The sequence below is a fragment of the Procambarus clarkii genome, chromosome 77 (genome assembly GCF_040958095.1).
Source record: "Procambarus clarkii isolate CNS0578487 chromosome 77, FALCON_Pclarkii_2.0, whole genome shotgun sequence".
Classification (NCBI taxonomy): Eukaryota; Metazoa; Arthropoda; class Malacostraca; order Decapoda; family Cambaridae; genus Procambarus; species Procambarus clarkii.
Window position 1 is genome coordinate 14,344,871 of NC_091226.1, and position 18,581 is coordinate 14,363,451.

Here is an 18,581-nt window from a genome sequence, read left to right on the forward strand (position 1 = left end):
CACCTGCAAGCGCCACTCACAGCTGGCTCTTGTGAAATTGTGGCATCTATACTATCAGGGGGGGTTGTATAGTGTTATCATTATCACTATCACTGATATCACCATCACTATCACCATCACCAACATGCCTCCAGGGTCTTAACATTAACATATGATTAAAAATGTTAATTCTGTCAACATTTTGACACACACACACACACACACACACACACACACACACACACACACACACACACACACACACACACACACACTCCTTGGAATGCATTAGGCAGTGATGTGGTGGAGGCCGACTCCATACACAGTTTCAAATGTAGATATGATAGAGCCCAATAGGCTCATGAACCTGTACACCAGTTAATTGACAGTTGAGAGGCGGGACCAAAGAGCCAGAGCTCAACCCCCCGCAAACACAACTAGGTGATTACAACTAGGTGAGTACACACAGAATACATAACCATTGTAGTAGAGCTGAAGTACTATGAATACAGCACCATAGAGTACAGCTCAAGCACTGTAGATACAGTACCTGATTGAGAGTGCGAGGGGGGGCAGAGCTCCCTATCATTAAGGCTTAAGCTTCATGCCATTTACAAATAGTCAAAATGATTGTTTTATAGTCACTGAGGTCAGTGGACGACTCCCAGCTGCTGGAGTCGGTCTTCAGGAGTGAAAAATAAAGTCCACTACGGGCTCGCCATAGCCCGTGCTACTTGGAACTTATTTTTCCAGGTAGCGAATCTTAAACAACAACAACATTCTAGAGTGAAGTACGGCGAGTACTTTCTGATTCGTTTATCAATGTTATTCTTCTGATTTTCATGTCTTTTTCGTTGTCCGTTTTCTTAGATAGCTTAGACTCCTGGAGACAGATTCACGAAGCAGTTACGCAAGCACTTACAAACCTGTCCATCTCTTCTCAATCTTTGGCGGCTTTGTTTACAATTATTAAACAGTTAATGAGCTCCGAAGCACCAGGAGGCTGTTTATAACAATAACAACAGTTGATTGGCAAGTTTTCATGCTTGTAAACTCTTTAATAAATGTAACCAAAGCTGTCAATGATTGAGGAAAGAAGTACACGTTCGTAAGTACTTGCGTAACTGCTTCGTGAATCTGGCCCCTGGAGACAGATTCACGAAGCAGTTACTTACGAACCTGTCCATCTCTTCTCAATCTTTGGCGGCTTTGTTTACAATTATTAAACAGTTAATGAGCTCCGAAGCACCAGGAGGCTGTTCATAACAATAACAACAGTTGATTGGCAAGTTTTCATGCTTGTAAACTGTTTAATAAATGTAACCTAAGCTGTCAATGATTGAGGAAAGATGTACACGTTCGTAAGTGCTTGCGTAACTGCTTCGTGAATCTGGCCCCAGGTTCGTAAGTGCTTGCGTAACTGCTTCGTGAATCTACTTCCTGGGTTTCTGGATAGTTATTGGCGGTAGATTGTGTACGTTTGTCGCAAAATGTTGCCCAATCGCCTTCGTCTTCCAGTGCAGGAGCAACGCTGTGTTCCCAAGACGCCAGTGTCTCTGCTCCTTTCTCAAGCATTTTATTGCTCTGTTCCTTGTTTATGGCGTTCTTTTCTTCCTGCGTTCTGGAGTTATGACTCAAGAACGTGACTCTACTCACCTCTCAGAGGGGTCCCTTGTCAGGGGGTCCTGATGGCTGAGTGGAGACCGCTCGGGATTCATAGTCATGAGGTTCCGGCCACATCGTAGAATGTACTTGCTACATTGTAGGATTATTCGTTGATAATTTTACAGTGATAATGTAACGGATGTGATCAAATTACATTGTATCTTATACGTATCATTATTTTATCTCTCTAGTTATATTAACACGACCTGGTCTTATTTAGTGGTGATTGTATTAGGCGGGACCATAGAGCCAGAGCTCAACCCCCGCAAGCACAACTACGTGAGTACACACACACACACACACACTTCCCCTCGGGAAATGCACCTTAAGACACTGGAAAACAGAAGAGTAAGGGGAGACATGATCACAACCTACAAAATCCTCAGAGGAATCGACCGGGTAAACAAGGATAAACTATTCAACACTGGTGGGACGCGAACAAGGAGACACAGGTGGAAACTGAATACCCACATGAGCCACAGAGACGTTAGAAGGAACTTTTTCAGTGTCAGAGTAGTTAGTAAATGGAATGCATTAGGCAGTGATGTGGTGGAGGCTGACTCCATACACAGTTTCAAGTGTTGATATGATAGAGCCCAATAGGCTCAGGAATCTGTACACCAGTTGATTGACAGTTGAGAGGCGGGACCAAAGAGCCAAAGCTCAACCCCCGCAAGCACAATTAGGTGAACACACACACACACACCCACACACTACCACCCACCCACCCTCTCACACCCACACACTACCACCCACCCACCCACACCCACACACACACACACCCACACACCCACACACCCACCCACACACACACACCCACCCACCCACACACACACACACCCACCCACCCACACACACACACACCCACACCCGCCCACATTCCCCTCGCCCAAAAACAGAACAAATTTGAGACCATCCTGTCATGCCAAAATGCTTCAGCAAATATAACAATCATTACAGCGCGTCTCGCTCTAAGTCTCTGGATATAAATTGCCATTTTTGTGGCGCTGTTCACCGGGGAAAAGTTTTCTTTTATTCCACTAAATATGTCGTTATCCCTCAGGAGGTGGTTGGGCTTTTTGTTGCTCTTTGAAGACTTGTTTGTCATTGTTTGTCGATTCTCTTGCTTTGTGGCGTGCAACAAAGCAAGAGAAACAAGAGACTGTTGCTTTTATTTGCATAATGCTGTCTGCTTGAATGCTGTCTGCTTGAATGCTGTTTGCTTGAATGCTGTCTGCTTGAATGCTGTCTGCTTGAATGCCATCTGCAGTAGAGTTGATATCCTTGTTTGTGTGTGTGCGTTTGTGTAGTTTAGATGCACGCGCGTGCATGTAGTCACCTAGTTGTGCTTGCGGGGGTTGAGCTCTGGCTCTTTGGTCCCGCCTTTCAACTGTCAATCAACTGGTGGACCGATTCCTAAGCCTATTATGCTCTATCACATCTTCAATGGAATCTGTGTATGGAGTCTGCCTCCGCCTAGACTGTGTGTGTGTGAGTGTGTGTGTGCATGTGTGTGCGTGTGAGTGCGTGCGTGTTGAATCATCATACAAACTGTGCAAATCCCCACTTCAAAATACACCGAGGAGTAATTTCAAACTACTGTATAACCAAACGTAATACATTAAAAACAACCTTGTTTTATCCCGTTCACCAGCGGCATTATCCCACATCTCGGCTAAATCATTTTCAAACACGCTACAAACTTTTATATAAAAACGCCATCCGCTTGCTCGGGCACTGAAATTTTCAGCCTTTAGAGGGCTGTGTGAAACACATCGCGTCTCTTCGTGCAATAATTCGTGTTGCAGCTCTCCCACACGGGTGGATAACGACCTCTGAGGTCGTGTTTAGCTCATGGAGGAGTAGAGGACGACTTTAAGGGTCGTGTATAGGTCCCTGAGAAGTGGAGGACGGTTTCTGGAGTCGTGTATAGCTTCTGGAGGAGAGGACGACCTTTAAGGGTCGTGTATAGGTCCCTGAGAAGTGGAGGACGACCTCCGGAGTCGTGTATAGCTTCTGGAGGAGAGGACGACCTTTAAGGGTCGTGTATAGGTCCCTGAGAAGTGGAGGACGACCTCTGAAGTCGTGTATAGATCCCGGAGGAGAGGACGACCTTTAAGGGTCGTGTATAGGTCCCTGAGAAGTGCAGGACGACCTCTGAAGTCGTGTATAGATCCCGGAGGAGAGGACGACCTTTAAGGGTCGTGTATAGGTCCCTGAGAAGTGCAGGACGACCTCTGAAGTCGTGTATAGATCCCGGAGGAGAGGACGACCTTTAAGGGTCGTGTATAGGTCCTTAAGGACGACGCACCGAGTCGTGTATAGCTCCCAGAGAAGAGGACGACCTCTGGGGGTCGTGCACCAATGAAAATCCAGTCTCAGAGCTCTTGTCTTATTACTCTTTCTCGCGATTTTGTCTTGTGGTCCATATTTCATGCCCTTCGTGTCATGGCCCTGGACTCATGGTCCATGCCTCATGGCCCGTAGTCGTCATCGTGGTTCATGACTCGTTATGGCCCGGTTCCGTGGTCCATTTCTTCTGATTCATATATCATGGTCCTTAAGCATTTTGGAGGTCGCCTTTTGATCTGTTTCTCATGGCCTTTGCGTCATGGCCTTGCGTCATGGCCTTGCGTCATGGCCTTGCGTCATGGCCTTTGCGTCATGGCCTTGCGTCATGGCCTTGCGTCATGGCCTTGCGTCATGGCCTTGCGTCATGGCCTTGCGTCATGGCCTTGCCTCATGGCCTTGCGTCATGGCCTTGCGTCATGGCCTTGCGTCATGGCCTTGCGTCATGGCCTTGCGTCATGGCCCTTGCGTCATGGCCCTTGCGTCATGGCCTTTGCGTCATGGCCTTGCGTCATGGCCCTTGCGTCATGGCCTTTGCGTCATGGCCTTGCGTCATGGCCTTGCGTCATGAGCTTGCGTCATGAATCATGATTCAAGTATCATGAATGCAATACTTATCATAATGTTAGTTTGGTGGTGCGTTTGAAAGGCATTTGTGGTGTATTATTAATAGAATGCCAGTTCAATTTACTGGTTAAAAAGGTGGTAGCGTTTGGGCTTAGAGAAAGCAAAGGGTTTGTTAAGAGGTGGCTAGTAGGTGGAGGGGGCAGTGAGAGGGAGAGTAGAAGGAACAGGAGGAGAGAGAGAAGGAAGTGAAAGAAGGAAAAGAAGGAAGAAGCACAACGAGAAAGATATGGGAATTAGCTATCTAGTTTGGCAATGGTTTATAGAATTTTCGAAAGATAACGCAGCGAGGTTTTTAAGATATCTTGAAATAATGTAAATCATTCCACACTCTCTCTTATATATATATATATATACTTACTTACATATATATATATATATATATATATATATATATATATATATATATATATATATATATATATATATATATATATATATTTGATGCTTTTGATGCCACAATTAACTTCAAAATTAACAGTTTTAATTAGTACAAAAGAAAAGTTTCAAAACTATTTTACTTCAATGTTATTAAACAGGAAATGTAGGGACGATGTTCTGGGTTTGTGTGTTTGTGTGTTTATACGCGAGATAACACCGATGATAAAGGAGTAATTCCTCTCTACACATGAGAAATTGTTTCCCTGAGAAACACGCGAGAAATTGTTTCCCTGAAGCAAGACAATGAAAGTCAACAAAGACTTTCTCATTGTCAATAAAGATAAACAAAACAAACAATAAAGATAAACAAAAGCTCAAAAACAACTTTGAGATTTTTTTTTATTTTTTGAAAGACAAAATCAAAAAAGCAATAGATTTTTTTAAATATAAATCAATATCCTATATTAAAAGCCCATTTTCCAGCCTCTCATTCAAAAGCCTTCAATTTCAAAATTTCATTATCAAACTTCAATATCAAACATTATCAAAACTTCAATATCAAACAATTTGAAATGCTAACACAAACATTTGGTTTTCCATTAAAAAAACTATGTATACCTTTAAAGAATATAATTGATAACACGTTATCAGACTTACTGATCCAAGAACTGCAGCATTGCAACCCACGTTATCTCAGACAATAGATGTTGCAGCATTAATGCAATGCTTCAGCATTAAAATTTCAAGCTTGTTCATATATCAAATCGGATTTGCCACAAATGATTAAAAATCAGTAATTTTTCAAGCCACGAACATATAAAAATATTTTATGTATCGCTTTCCCTCCCCCCTGTTACCTAGCAGTAAAATAGGTACCTGGGTGTTAGTCAGCTGTCACGGGCTGCTTCCTGAGGGTGGAGGCCTGGTCGAGGACCGGGCCGCGGGGACACAAAGCCCCGAAATCATCTGAAGATAACCTCAAGATAACCAACACTTACTCTAGGGCACATACTAAGTGGGAATGCAGAGTTTAGCAGTCTCCGTGGTGTAGTGGTAAGACACTCGCCTGGCGTTCCGCGAGCGCTATGTCATGGGTTCGTATCCTGGCCGGGGAGGATTTACTGGACGCAATTCCTTAACTGTAGCCTCTGTTTAACGCAACAGTAAAATGTGTACTTGGATGAAAAAACGATTCTTCGCGGCAGGGGATCGTATTCCAGGGACCATAGGATTAAGGACTTGCCCGAAACGCTACGCGTACTAGTGGCTCTACAAGAATGTAACAACTCTTGTATATATCTCAAAAAAAAAAAAAAAAGATTGTTGCAAAACTAATAAGAAGCAACATCAACATACTTCGATCACTTGCAACGATCCCATCTGCTAAATGGAACAAGAATTCGATCATTTAAAAGTCACTTGTTGCATAGAGTACTACAAGTACTGCTTTTGGGTGCCGTAGTACCCCAGATTGCAATTCTTTTGCAACCTTAAATAGGGAGCCGGTCGGCCAAGCGGACAGCACGCTGGACTTGTGATCCTGTGGTCGTGGGTTCGATCCCAGGCGCCGGCGAGAAACAATGGGCAGAGTTTCTTTCACCCTATGCCCCTGTTACCTAGCAGTAAATAGGTACCTGGGAGTTAGACAGCTGCTACGGGCTGCTTCCTGGGGATGTCTTGACAAAACAAGGGGATGTGTAACAAAAAGAAGGCCTGGTCGAGGACCGGGCCGCGGGGACGCTAAGCCCCGAAATCACCTCAAGATTGATGCCTGAAAGACCACTTGATCACTTTATAACACAGAGAAGAGTTACAAATCAAATTATCCTCCCGTAAGATTCAAAACACATTAGATATAATCACAAACAACGTCAGACGAGTCATAAACACGCTAACGAGACCTAAGTAACGCTGGCGTAAGTAACGAGCCTCGTTACTTACGGCGTTACTCCTCGTTAATTAGGAGCCTCTATCCCCTTCAAGGAATATCCAGGAGACAATGATTGTTAGGAGGTCCTTACCTGCCAAACACACACTGAAACTACGACGTTTCTACAACGTTTGAACAAGTTTTAACACCACCTAACCAGTTATAACAACCAATATAGCAAGTTGTAACAACGTTCTAATACGTCATAAACACGTTAAGTCAAGATGTAACAACTTTATTACAAGTTGTAACAAGCGGAAAATAGAGACAGTTTCGGTTTGTGTTTCCAGGGTAGCTCCCTTCCCTCGGGCCTGCAAACACACTTTTAGGCTTGAAACAATTCGAAATATTCAATAAATAATTTGATTGAATATTTATCAGGACACAGATACAAATTTTTTTTTTATTTTTGTAAGAAAATTTTGATAGACCAATTTAGGTCTTTTAAATTACTCTGAAACAAATACAAACCTACAAAAGTGTGAAGACTGAAGACATAAACTGATTTAAAAATATTTATACTAATAAGAGAACAAATCGATAGATTCAAAACAATAAGTCAATAATATATAAATAATAAAAACTAACATTAATAAATAAAACCTCATAATTACGCTTAATTGTTCCCCAAATAGCCAACCCATTCTCGCACTTTAAGTCAATATTGACTTATTTAATAAGTGCATATGTGACATACTAATTTATTGTGAATATGTTAGTTTACCTTGAAAATCTTCATAGAAAACACCGACCTTACCTAACCTTCTTAGTATGTTAAGATAAGCATCTTATTGCTTCATAATTACAATTATTACTTAACCAATTATAGGTATAGGTTAAGTAATAATTGTAATTACGAAGCAATAAGATGCTTATCTTAACATACTAAGAAGGTTAGGTAAGGTCGGTGTTTTCTATGAAGCTTTTCAAGGGAAACTAAAATATTCACAGTAAATTAGTATGTCACATATGCACTTATTTAATAAGTCAATATTGACTATAAGAAAGTGCGAGAACGGATTAAAATAGCATAGAGTCACGCCTTTTATAATGAAAGATTCATCCGCAACCTTACACAAATGTGTTGATTTAAAGCATTTCACCTCCAGATTTCGAGGTTTTGAACGGGTGTTGCGGTTTCAAAACACGGCAGTGTTGCCGCTTGTGTGTTGCTATAGCAACACAGGTCACCAGCTGCTCAAAAATAAACACTCAATAACATGAATAAAAATAAACATAATAAAAGTAAACACATCGAAAAATCAGTATTTTTTCAAGCCACGAACATATAAAAATATTTTATGTATCGCTTTCCCTCGTAGGGGGCCTCGTAGCCTGGGGCCAGATTCACGAAAGCACTTACGCAAGCACTTACGAACCTTTACATCTTTTCTCAATCTTTGGCGGCTATGTTTACAATTATTAAACAGTTAATGAGCTCCGAAGCACCAGGAGGCTGTTTATAACAATAACAACAGTTGATTGGCAAGTTTTCATGCTTGTAAACTGTTTAATAAATGTAACCAAAGCCGTCAAAGATTGAGGAAAGATGTACACGTTCGTAAGTGTTTGCGTAAGTTCTTTCGTGAATCTGGCCCCTGGTGGATAGCGCGCAGGACTCGTAATTCTGTGGCGCGGGTTCGATTCCCGTACGAGGCCGAAACAAATGGGCAAAGTTTCTTTCACCCTGAATGCCCCTGTTACCTAGCAGTAAAATAGGTACCTGGGTGTTAGTCAGCTGTCACGGGCTGCTTCCTGGGGGTGGAGGCCTGGTCAAGGACCGGGCCGCGGGGACACTAAAGCCCCGAAATCAACTCAAGATAACCTTCCCTCCAGCACGCAACACTTACTTCAGTACAAACAACACAATTCTGCAACATTTCACTGTTGTTTTAGTGTTGAAACAGCTGTTAATGTTGTGCAAGATTCGCTACCTGGAACACAAAGTTCCAAGTAGCACGGGCTATGGTGAGCCCGCAGTTTTTTTGCAGCTGTTGAATAACCATCGCATACAGTAGGAAAAGATTACATCCTGTGATCAGGACAAATAACAGGACAACAGCTGCAGGTGGAATACAACTTAATACAGGATCATTTGAATTAGGCTTAGCTCAGATGATCAATGCTGATCTGAGTTATGATTGAGGGGTATTATAAGGGAAAGCATCAAACCATTACGACTATATAGCACTGGGAAGGGGTCAGGAAAAGGATTTGGGATGGGACGGGGGGAAAGGAATGGTGCCCAACCACTTGTGGACGGTCGGGGATTGAACGCCGACCTGCATGAAGCGAGACCGTCGCTCTACCGTCCAATCCAAGTGCTTGAGAGCAAGCCGGGAGGAGAAGTGTATATTCTAATATTAAACTCTCACGGCTATTCAGTGTAGTCAACTTTTTACCCAATATCAGCTTTTTAAAACAAAAAATTTACACAAGGAATAATTAGGAATGAGAAAGTCTGTCAAGATCAACATTTTGGAGAGCTAAAAATGTTAAAAAATATACAAGGAAAGCTAAAATAAATAATAAATTAGGTATTTAATTGGCATAACATTATAACATTATAATATTATATATATATATATATATATATATATATATATATATATATATATATATATATATATATATGGTATAGAACGATCCACACACTCACACACACACACACACACACACACCAAACACACCACACACAAACCAAACACACCACACACAACTAAGCACACACTCATACACACAACCACACTCACCCACACACACACTCAAACACACACACAACCACACACCCCCCCCCACACACACACACCCACACCCACACAACAAACACGCTCACACAGCAGGACAAACTTCCTCATTTTCCCCAACAAAGTCATAACTCGCAATTTTGAGGCAGTGCTTCAAGAACCTCGCCCAGGCGAGAGACCTATTTACACTTCCATTCATCACATCACCTCGTTAGCTGCGCAGAACGTAGGTAACGACACCAGTCAAAGGACAGTGCCGGCATGCAACAGTCGGAGGAGGAGGGTAAGTTACTTGCAATTGTGAGAAAAGATGGTGAACAATGCCACTGGGAAACTGCTTGTAAGTGGGTTGAACAGAAGAACAATGCCACTGTATAACCGCTTGTAAACGAGGTGAACAGAAGAACAGTGTGGCGATTGTGTGAACAGATAAGGACAAAGTGCCAGTGCCAAGCCACACTGATGTTAGCAGTCTTAGATAATGTTCACAGTCTAAGACTTAAAAGTCTTAGAATGTTAGGTTAGTTTAAGCATCTCACTTAAAATGCTTAAAAAAGTGAGGTTAACTTTAAGTGGCTTCCCAATGGGGTAAACAGACAATAGAATCTTAAGTGCTTTCACATGCACTTAAGTGAACAGAGTGTGAGTGAACAGAGTTTCAAGACGCAGACAACAGAAGTACCTGAGTACTGTTATGACAACAGAAGTACCTGAGTACTGTTATGACAACAGAAGTACCTGAGTACTGTTATGACAACAGAAGTACCTGAATACTGTTATGACAACAGAAGTACCTGAGTACTGTTATGACAACAGAAGTACCTGAGTACTGTTATGACAACAGAAGTACCTGAGTACTGTTATGACAACAGAAGTACCTGAGTACTGTTATGACAACAGAAGTACCTGAGTACTGTTATGACAACAAAGTACCTGAATACTGTTATGACAACAGAAGTACCTGAGTACTGTTATGACAACAGAAGTACCTGAGTACTGTTATGACAACAGAAGTACCTGAGTACTGTTATGACAACAGAAGTACCTGAATACTGTTATGACAACAGAAGTACCTGAGTACCCATCTTCAGAGACTTCTTGTAACGACCAACCTGCCATTGCGACCAATCGAATTGCATGCATTTGCTTTCTAATTAAACACGAAAGCATTTCAACTCATACGAACTCAACAAATCAAATGAACCAGTTACTAAACTGCATTTCTGCAACAACAAACCTTGCAAGCAACCAAAATGGAAATTGGAACACTTAGGCAACCTCCTGATTGATTAACTCATAACAAAACAACACAAAAAGGTGTTCATAGCTCACTAGTAAAGTAGGAAAGGTCATGTGTATGACCTTTGACATATTTGACCTCCTCTGTTCTAGTTAGTTCATTTAATATGCACCCCAGACACATCCAGGGAGCATTGGTGCAAACTCCTCACAGACACGTAATGGGATTAGCAACAGAGCCTCTCTATTAGATTAGCTAAGTAACTTACAGCATTGATGAACTGGTTACAGAGTTTAACATATTATATATATATATATATATATATATATATATATATATATATATATATATATATATATATATATATATATATATATATATATATCATGACCGAAAAAGTAAGTTTAATAATTCTGACACGAATTTTCTTAATATTTCTTTTGTTTCTTTTTACTGTCGATGGTAATTGAAAAATTAATTCTCCAAAATTCATTTTTATATCTACTCTAGAAATAAAGATTACTCAAGACTAGAAATACTAATGAATTTTGGAGAATTGATTTTTCAATTACCATCGTCATGAAAAAGGAAACATGAGAAATAGTGAGAAAATTCGTGTTAGAATTATTAATCTTACTTTTTCGGTCATTATATATATATATATATATATATATATATATATATATATATATATATATATATATATATATATATATATTGTGACGGTAACGCGTTGGTGTTCGGCTGTTCAAAGCTAGGGGTATGGCCTCGTCACATAGTATTAAAAAAAAAAATAGAAAATCTGGAACTTCGTCTGTGGTAAGGTAAGGAGAAGACACACAAAACACAAGTAAATTTTAACAATGAAATTTTAATTACGTTAAAGAAATAAAACATGAATAAAATGGACAAACAAATTCGTATAATAAAATCAATCAATCAAAATAATAAGAATAATTAAATGACACAATGAAAAGTTACGTTAAGACAAAATAACAAGAAGTGCAATATACAAGTATATGAAAGGTGCTGGAATATTGGCTTTAAGCTATCACCTCTCTCAGTATACGTACGCTAAAGCTTACGTCTAGCAGGGAGAAGTGTTAACTGTGAAAGCACGGAATATTCTGAGGACTGAGGTCGTGGCGGCCCCAGACATCAAGTAGTATGGGGGGGTGGAGTGCAGTTGCAGCCCGACCGGCGACCAATCAGAGGAGCCGGCAGCAAGACGGGTAGTTTGGCGGTTTGAGTCTGAGCAGGTGTTCCTGGCTGCATACGTTTTGCGCTCTGGCAAACCTTGGAGATGTTGTTGTCGTTGTTGGACATTTCTTCCATAGTAGTTTTATATATTTGTTGCGACGTATTGGTGGAGGGAAGAGCAGGCTCAATCTCTTGAAGGAGATTATCGTCACAATATATATATATATATATATATATATATATATATATATATATATATATATATATATATATATATATATATGTCGTACCTAGTAGCCAGAACTCACTTCTCAGCCTACTATGCAAGGCCCGATTTGCCTAATAAGCCAAGTTTTCCTGAATTAATATATTTTCTCTAATTTTTTTCTTATGAAATGATAAAGCTACCCATTTCATTATGTATGAGATCATTTTTTTTTATTGGAGTTAAAATTAACGTAGATATATGACCAAACCTAACCAACCCTACCTAACCTAACCTAACCTATCTTTATAGGTTAGGTTAGGTTAGGTAGCCGAAAAAGTTAGGTTTGGTTAGGTTGGGTAGGTTAGGTAGTCGAGAAAACATTAATTCGTGAAAACTTGGCTTATTAGGCAAATCGGGCCTTGCATAGTAGGCTGAGAAGTGAGTTCTGGCTACTAGGTACGACATATATATATATATATATATATATATATATATATATATATATATATATATATATATATATATCCAGAATTTTGAGGTCAGTATCTATTATAGGAATTGTGGATAACGACTGATTAAATTACCTGTTATTTTCGTTACTAGGTAACTCGTCACAATGCAATTAGATTTGTCACCTGATACTGGTCACAGTCCCAGCTATGACGAGCACCTTATATCATCCACAGATCCACCAAGATCCACCATCCAACAGATCCACTAAGACCCACCATCCAACAGATCCACCAAGACCCACCTTCCAACAGACCCACCAAGACCCATCATCCAACAGATCCACCAAGACCCACCATCCAACAGATCCACCAAGACCCACCATCCAACAGATCCACCAAGACCCACCATCCAACAGACCCACCAAGACCCACCATCCAACAGATCCACCAAGACCCACCATCCAACAGATCCACCAAGACCCACCATCCAACAGATCCACCAAGACCCATCATCCAACAGATCCACCAAGACCCACCATCCAACAGATCCACCAAGACCCACCATCCAACAGACCCACCAAGACCCACCATCCAACAGACCCACCAAGACCCACCATCCAACAGATCCACCAAGACCCACCATCCAACAGATCCACCAAGACCCACCATCCAACAGACCCACCAAGACCCACCATCCACCATCCAACAGACCCACCAAGACCCACCATCCAACAGACCCACCAAGACCCACCATCCAACAGACCCACCAAGACCCACCATCCAACAGATCCACCAAGACCCACCATCCAACAGACCCACCATCCACCATCCAACAGACCCACCAAGACCCACCATCCAACAGACCCACCAAGACCCACCATCCAACAGACCCACCAAGACCCACCATCCAACAGATCCACCAAGACCCACCATCCAACAGACCCACCATCCACCATCCAACAGACCCACCAAGACCCACCATCCAACAGACCCACCAAGACCCACCATCCAACAGACCCACCAAGACCCACCAACCAACAGACCCACCATCCAACAGACCCACCAAGACCCACCAAGACCCACCATCCAACAGACCCACCAAGACCCACCATCCAACAGACCCACCAAGACCCACCAAGACCCACCATCCAACAGATCCACCAAGACCCACCAAGACCCACCATCCAACAGATCCACCAAGACCCACCATCCAACAGACCCACCAAGACCCACCAAGACCCACCATCCAACAGATCCACCAAGACCCACCATCCAACAGACCCACCAAGACCCACCATCCAACAGACCCACCAAGACCCACCAAGACCCACCATCCAACAGACCCACCAAGACCCACCATCCAACAGACCCACCAAGACCCACCAAGACCCACCATCCAACAGATCCACCAAGACCCACCAAGACCCACCATCCAACAGATCCACCAAGACCCACCATCCAACAGACCCACCAAGACCCACCAAGACCCACCATCCAACAGACCCACCAAGACCCACCATCCAACAGACCCACCAAGACCCACCATCCAACAGACCCACCATCCACCATCCAACAGACCCACCTTATATCTGTTACTGAGCCAACAGTCTGAAAACTATTCCTCGTCAGAAGCGCTTATCAGTTATCATGAAAACTCAAGTTTTACCAAAGAAGTAGATTGGTTTCAGTCGATTTATTACCTCTCCTGATTTATAGATATCTTTTTCGTCGAATAAATCCTCCAAGTTTATGTAATGTAACCTTGTAGGGCACTGAAGATGTTATCATTGAAGATGTTATCATTGAAGATATCGAGTCATATTAGTCAGTTTGGTCCATATTTTCTTCCCTATTTTATGTTCTTGTGTGTGTGTGCTTACCTAGATGTACTTAGTTGTGCTTGCGTGGGTTGAGCTCTGGCTCTTTGGTCCCGCCTCTCAACTGTCAATCAATTGGTGTTCAGATTCCTGAGCCTACTGGGCTCTATCATATCTACACTTGAAACTGTGTATGGAGTCAGCCTCCACCACATCACTTCCTAGTGCATTCCATTTATTAACTACTCTTGACACTGAAAAATTCTTTCTAACGTCTCTGTGGCTCATCTGGGTACTAAGTTTCCACCTGTGTCCCCTTGTTCGTGTCCCACCCGTGGTGAAGAGTTTGCCTTTGTCTACCCTGTCAATTCCCCTGAGAATTTTGTAGGTGGTTATCATATCTCCCCTTACTCTTCTGTTTTCCAGGGATGTGAGGTTCAGCTCCTTTAGCCTTTCCTCGTAGCTCATTCCTCTCAGTTCCGGGACGAGCCTGGTGGCATACCGCTGAATCTTCTCTAACTTTGTCTTATTAATATAAGGGACAAAGTTATTAATATAAGTTGAATATGAAATACAACAGTTTGTATAAGAACATAAGAACATTAGAACAGCGAGAACCGTGAACAAATCCACAAGGGCCGTGATGAGGGTTCGAACCTACGCAGGGAATGTTGTGGATTTGTTCATTTAATATATGAGGCTATTATGGTTTGTATCTGAAGAGAGAACTTTATTGCATAAAATGGAGCCAAATAGTCTCAGGGACCTGTACATCAGTTGACTGACAGTTGAGAGACGGGACCAAAGAGCCGAAGCTCAACCCCATGCAGGTCGCATTTAACCCCAACGACACTCGTATGTATAACCTACACTTAAAACAATCAAGCAATCACAGAACTAATGCGTTCGATCTATCTACAAATCTTTATACCAAGCCAGCTAAACACACACCGAAACTATGACGTTGCTACAACGTTCGAACAAGTTTTAACACCTAACCAGTTATAACAACCAATATAGCCAGTTGTAACAACGTTCTAATACGTCATAAACACGTTAAGCCAAGATGTAACAACTTTATTACAAGTTGTAACCAGCGGAAAATACAGTCACGGTTTGTGTTTCAAGGGAGATCTATTTCTGCATTTACATGACATTGTGAAATTATAGAGCCTGTCTTAACGACACTTTCCTTTCCAACAGTACCGGTGGTGGCAGTGTCGGGGGTGGAGGGGGGGTCAGCGACACTGCCCTGTGACGTCTCCCACCCTTCAGATGACGCTATTTATCTTCTACTGTGGTTCAGAGAGCCACTTACAACACCCATCTATAGGTAAGTTATATCTTTCCCTAAATTCTAACACTCCTTACTGTGTAATCCACTTTTGTAATGCCCCCTATTGTGTTACCTCTCTTCTAACACTCCCTACTGTGTAACCCCCTCTTGTAATACCACCTAGTGTGTTCCCTCTTATTCTAACATCTACTGTGTAACCCCCACCTTGTAACACCTCTTATTGTGTTACCTCTCTTCTAACACTCCCTACTGTGTAACCCCCTCTTCTAATACCACCTAGTGTGTTCCCTCTTATTCTAACATCACCTACTGTGTAACCCCCACCTTGTAACACCTCTTATTGTGTTACCTCTCTTCTAACACCCCCTACTGTGTAAACCCCTCTTGTAACATCCCCCTATTGTGTTCTCTCATTCTAACACCACCTGCAGTTCATTTTTGTACGTTTCCTCTATGCTAGCAATAAACTCTATAGATTTTGTAAAATGTATTTGCCTAATTAACAGAGGTATCCATATACATTTCTTCCCTGTAATTCTACTCTAGCTGTAACTCTGAAACTCTCTACTGCAACTAATTCATGATAAACGAACTCATGTCTAATTCATGTCTCGTTTCATGATAAATGAACTTTGTAGCAAATTGTAATATTTTAGTTCCTGAATGTTATAAACTGTTTATGCCTCAGAAGTACAGAAGAATGATTTGATATCTCCTCAATTTTGATTTTATCTGATGCCTCCGAAGATGATTGAGGCAAAATTTGCCTCAGACGGCTTAAGGAATATGTCTTTGAAGGTACCCCGAAGGCTGCTGACTTATGAGACAATGTGTCACACCTCTAGATTAGGAGCCGGCAGCCTTCGAACCCCTTTCAAGACATCTTCCCTAAGCTGTCTAAGGCAAAGCTCAGACCAAACTTTGATGGGAATAAAACCCATTTTCTATACCACGGAGGCTTAACTAATAAGAAAACACTTCCCAGAATTAATTTTAATTTTAAATAATTAATGTTTACACTATTTATCTGGTTTTTAAAATTGCCGAATACTCTCCTACTTGTAAACTAATTAATACTATTTTCAAGCAGAACGCCACAGTAATTTTCAGAAGACTTAAAACTATTTTTCGTTGCACCAAATTTAAACCATCATGGACATGATCACGATATATATAATATTTCTGTACACTAGACATTTACTCTGCACAATATCCTCACAAGAAAAGGAGGAAAAGCAGCGTGGAAAAGTGAACAAAAGTTACATAAAAGAACAGAGGAGATAGATGGGAATTAATAACAATTTATATAACACAATAAAAACTTGTTAACAATACACAGAGAAATAACAATAACATGATATCAATGAACAAATTCACAACATGTATAATTTTTGTTCTTTGTTAATTATAAAATTGAGATTTGATTTCAAAGGAAAAACATCTTAGAAAACTTTAAGAAAATCAAGAAACATGAAAAATGAACAAAGAACTCGCAAAGAACAATAAACCAAAAGTAAGATATAAAAAAATAACAAAGGGAGACACTAAGAACAAAGGGGAAATAGAGATCAAAAGGGGATATTATATATATATATATATATATATATATATATATATATATATATATATATATATATATATATATATATATATATATATATATATATATAATGTGTGTGTGTGTATCACGAAAATAAACACGTGATTAAAAATGTGACAGTGTCAGACCACGGAGGAAAATTGAAACAGGAATTTCCTTAAGTACTTTCGTATATTAATACATCTTCAGAAGGAGTGGAAACATGGAAAACTCCTTCTGAAGATGTATTAATATACGAAAGTACTTAAGGAAATTCCTGTTTCAATTTTCCTCCGTGGTCTGACACTGTCATCTATTATATATATATATATATATATATATATATATATATATATATATATATATATATATATATATGGGAAAAGAAGCCCAAGAATGATAGGAAGAGGGGGGGTGGGGGTGATCATTCTCGGATGAAGACACTTGGACGTGGTAATTATGATTGATTACCTGAAGGCCAAGACAGATAAAAGCAAGTTTCCCCTTAAGGGTTCCTTCCTCCTTGAGGATATATCCTGCTTTAATAATTACACCTTTTTTAACGTGATATCCTCCTTGCTTATTTTTACTTTCTAGGGCCATAACTCTCCTCAACTTTGCAATTTTTGAGAACTGTTGTTGCTCTTGCAACGATTGCACACATTTAGGGACCAAGTAGGCAGAGTCCAGGAACCCGGGTTCGGTTCCCAGGCGAGACGTTTTGGTTTGAGTTTCTTTCTGCTGATGTTTATGTTCACCTTGCTGTAAATAGGCTGCGTGGGTGTTGAATTAGTGGGCTGCATTCAGGGGTTGTGTACTCATCTAATTGTGCTTGCGGGGGTTGAGCTTTGGCTCTTTGGTCCTGCATCTCAACCGTCAATCAACTGGTGTACAGGTTCCTGAGCCTATTGGGCTCTATCATATCTACACTTGAAACTGTGTATGGAGTCAGCCTCCACCACATCACTGCCTAATGCATTCCATCTGTTAACTACTCTGACACTGAAAACGTTCTTTCTAACGTCCCTGTGGCTCATTTGGGTACACAGTTTCCACCTGTGTCCCCTTGTTCGTATCCCACCCGTTTTAAACAGTTTATCTTTCTTTATCTAC

General features: G+C 41.1%; 1 protein-coding gene across 1 annotated transcript in view; it reads left to right on the forward strand.

Annotated features, from left to right (window-relative positions):
• The first annotated feature begins 12,982 nt into the window (after window positions 1-12,982).
• LOC123747163 (uncharacterized) overlaps window positions 12,983-18,581 on the forward strand; it is a 92,405-nt gene continuing 86,806 nt past the window's right edge. Inside the window, exons 1-2 of the mRNA XM_069313996.1 lie at window positions 12,983-14,366; window positions 15,796-15,925. Of these exons, the coding sequence (XP_069170097.1) occupies window positions 12,983-14,366; window positions 15,796-15,925 (1,514 nt within the window). The remainder of the gene's footprint in view (window positions 14,367-15,795; window positions 15,926-18,581) is intronic.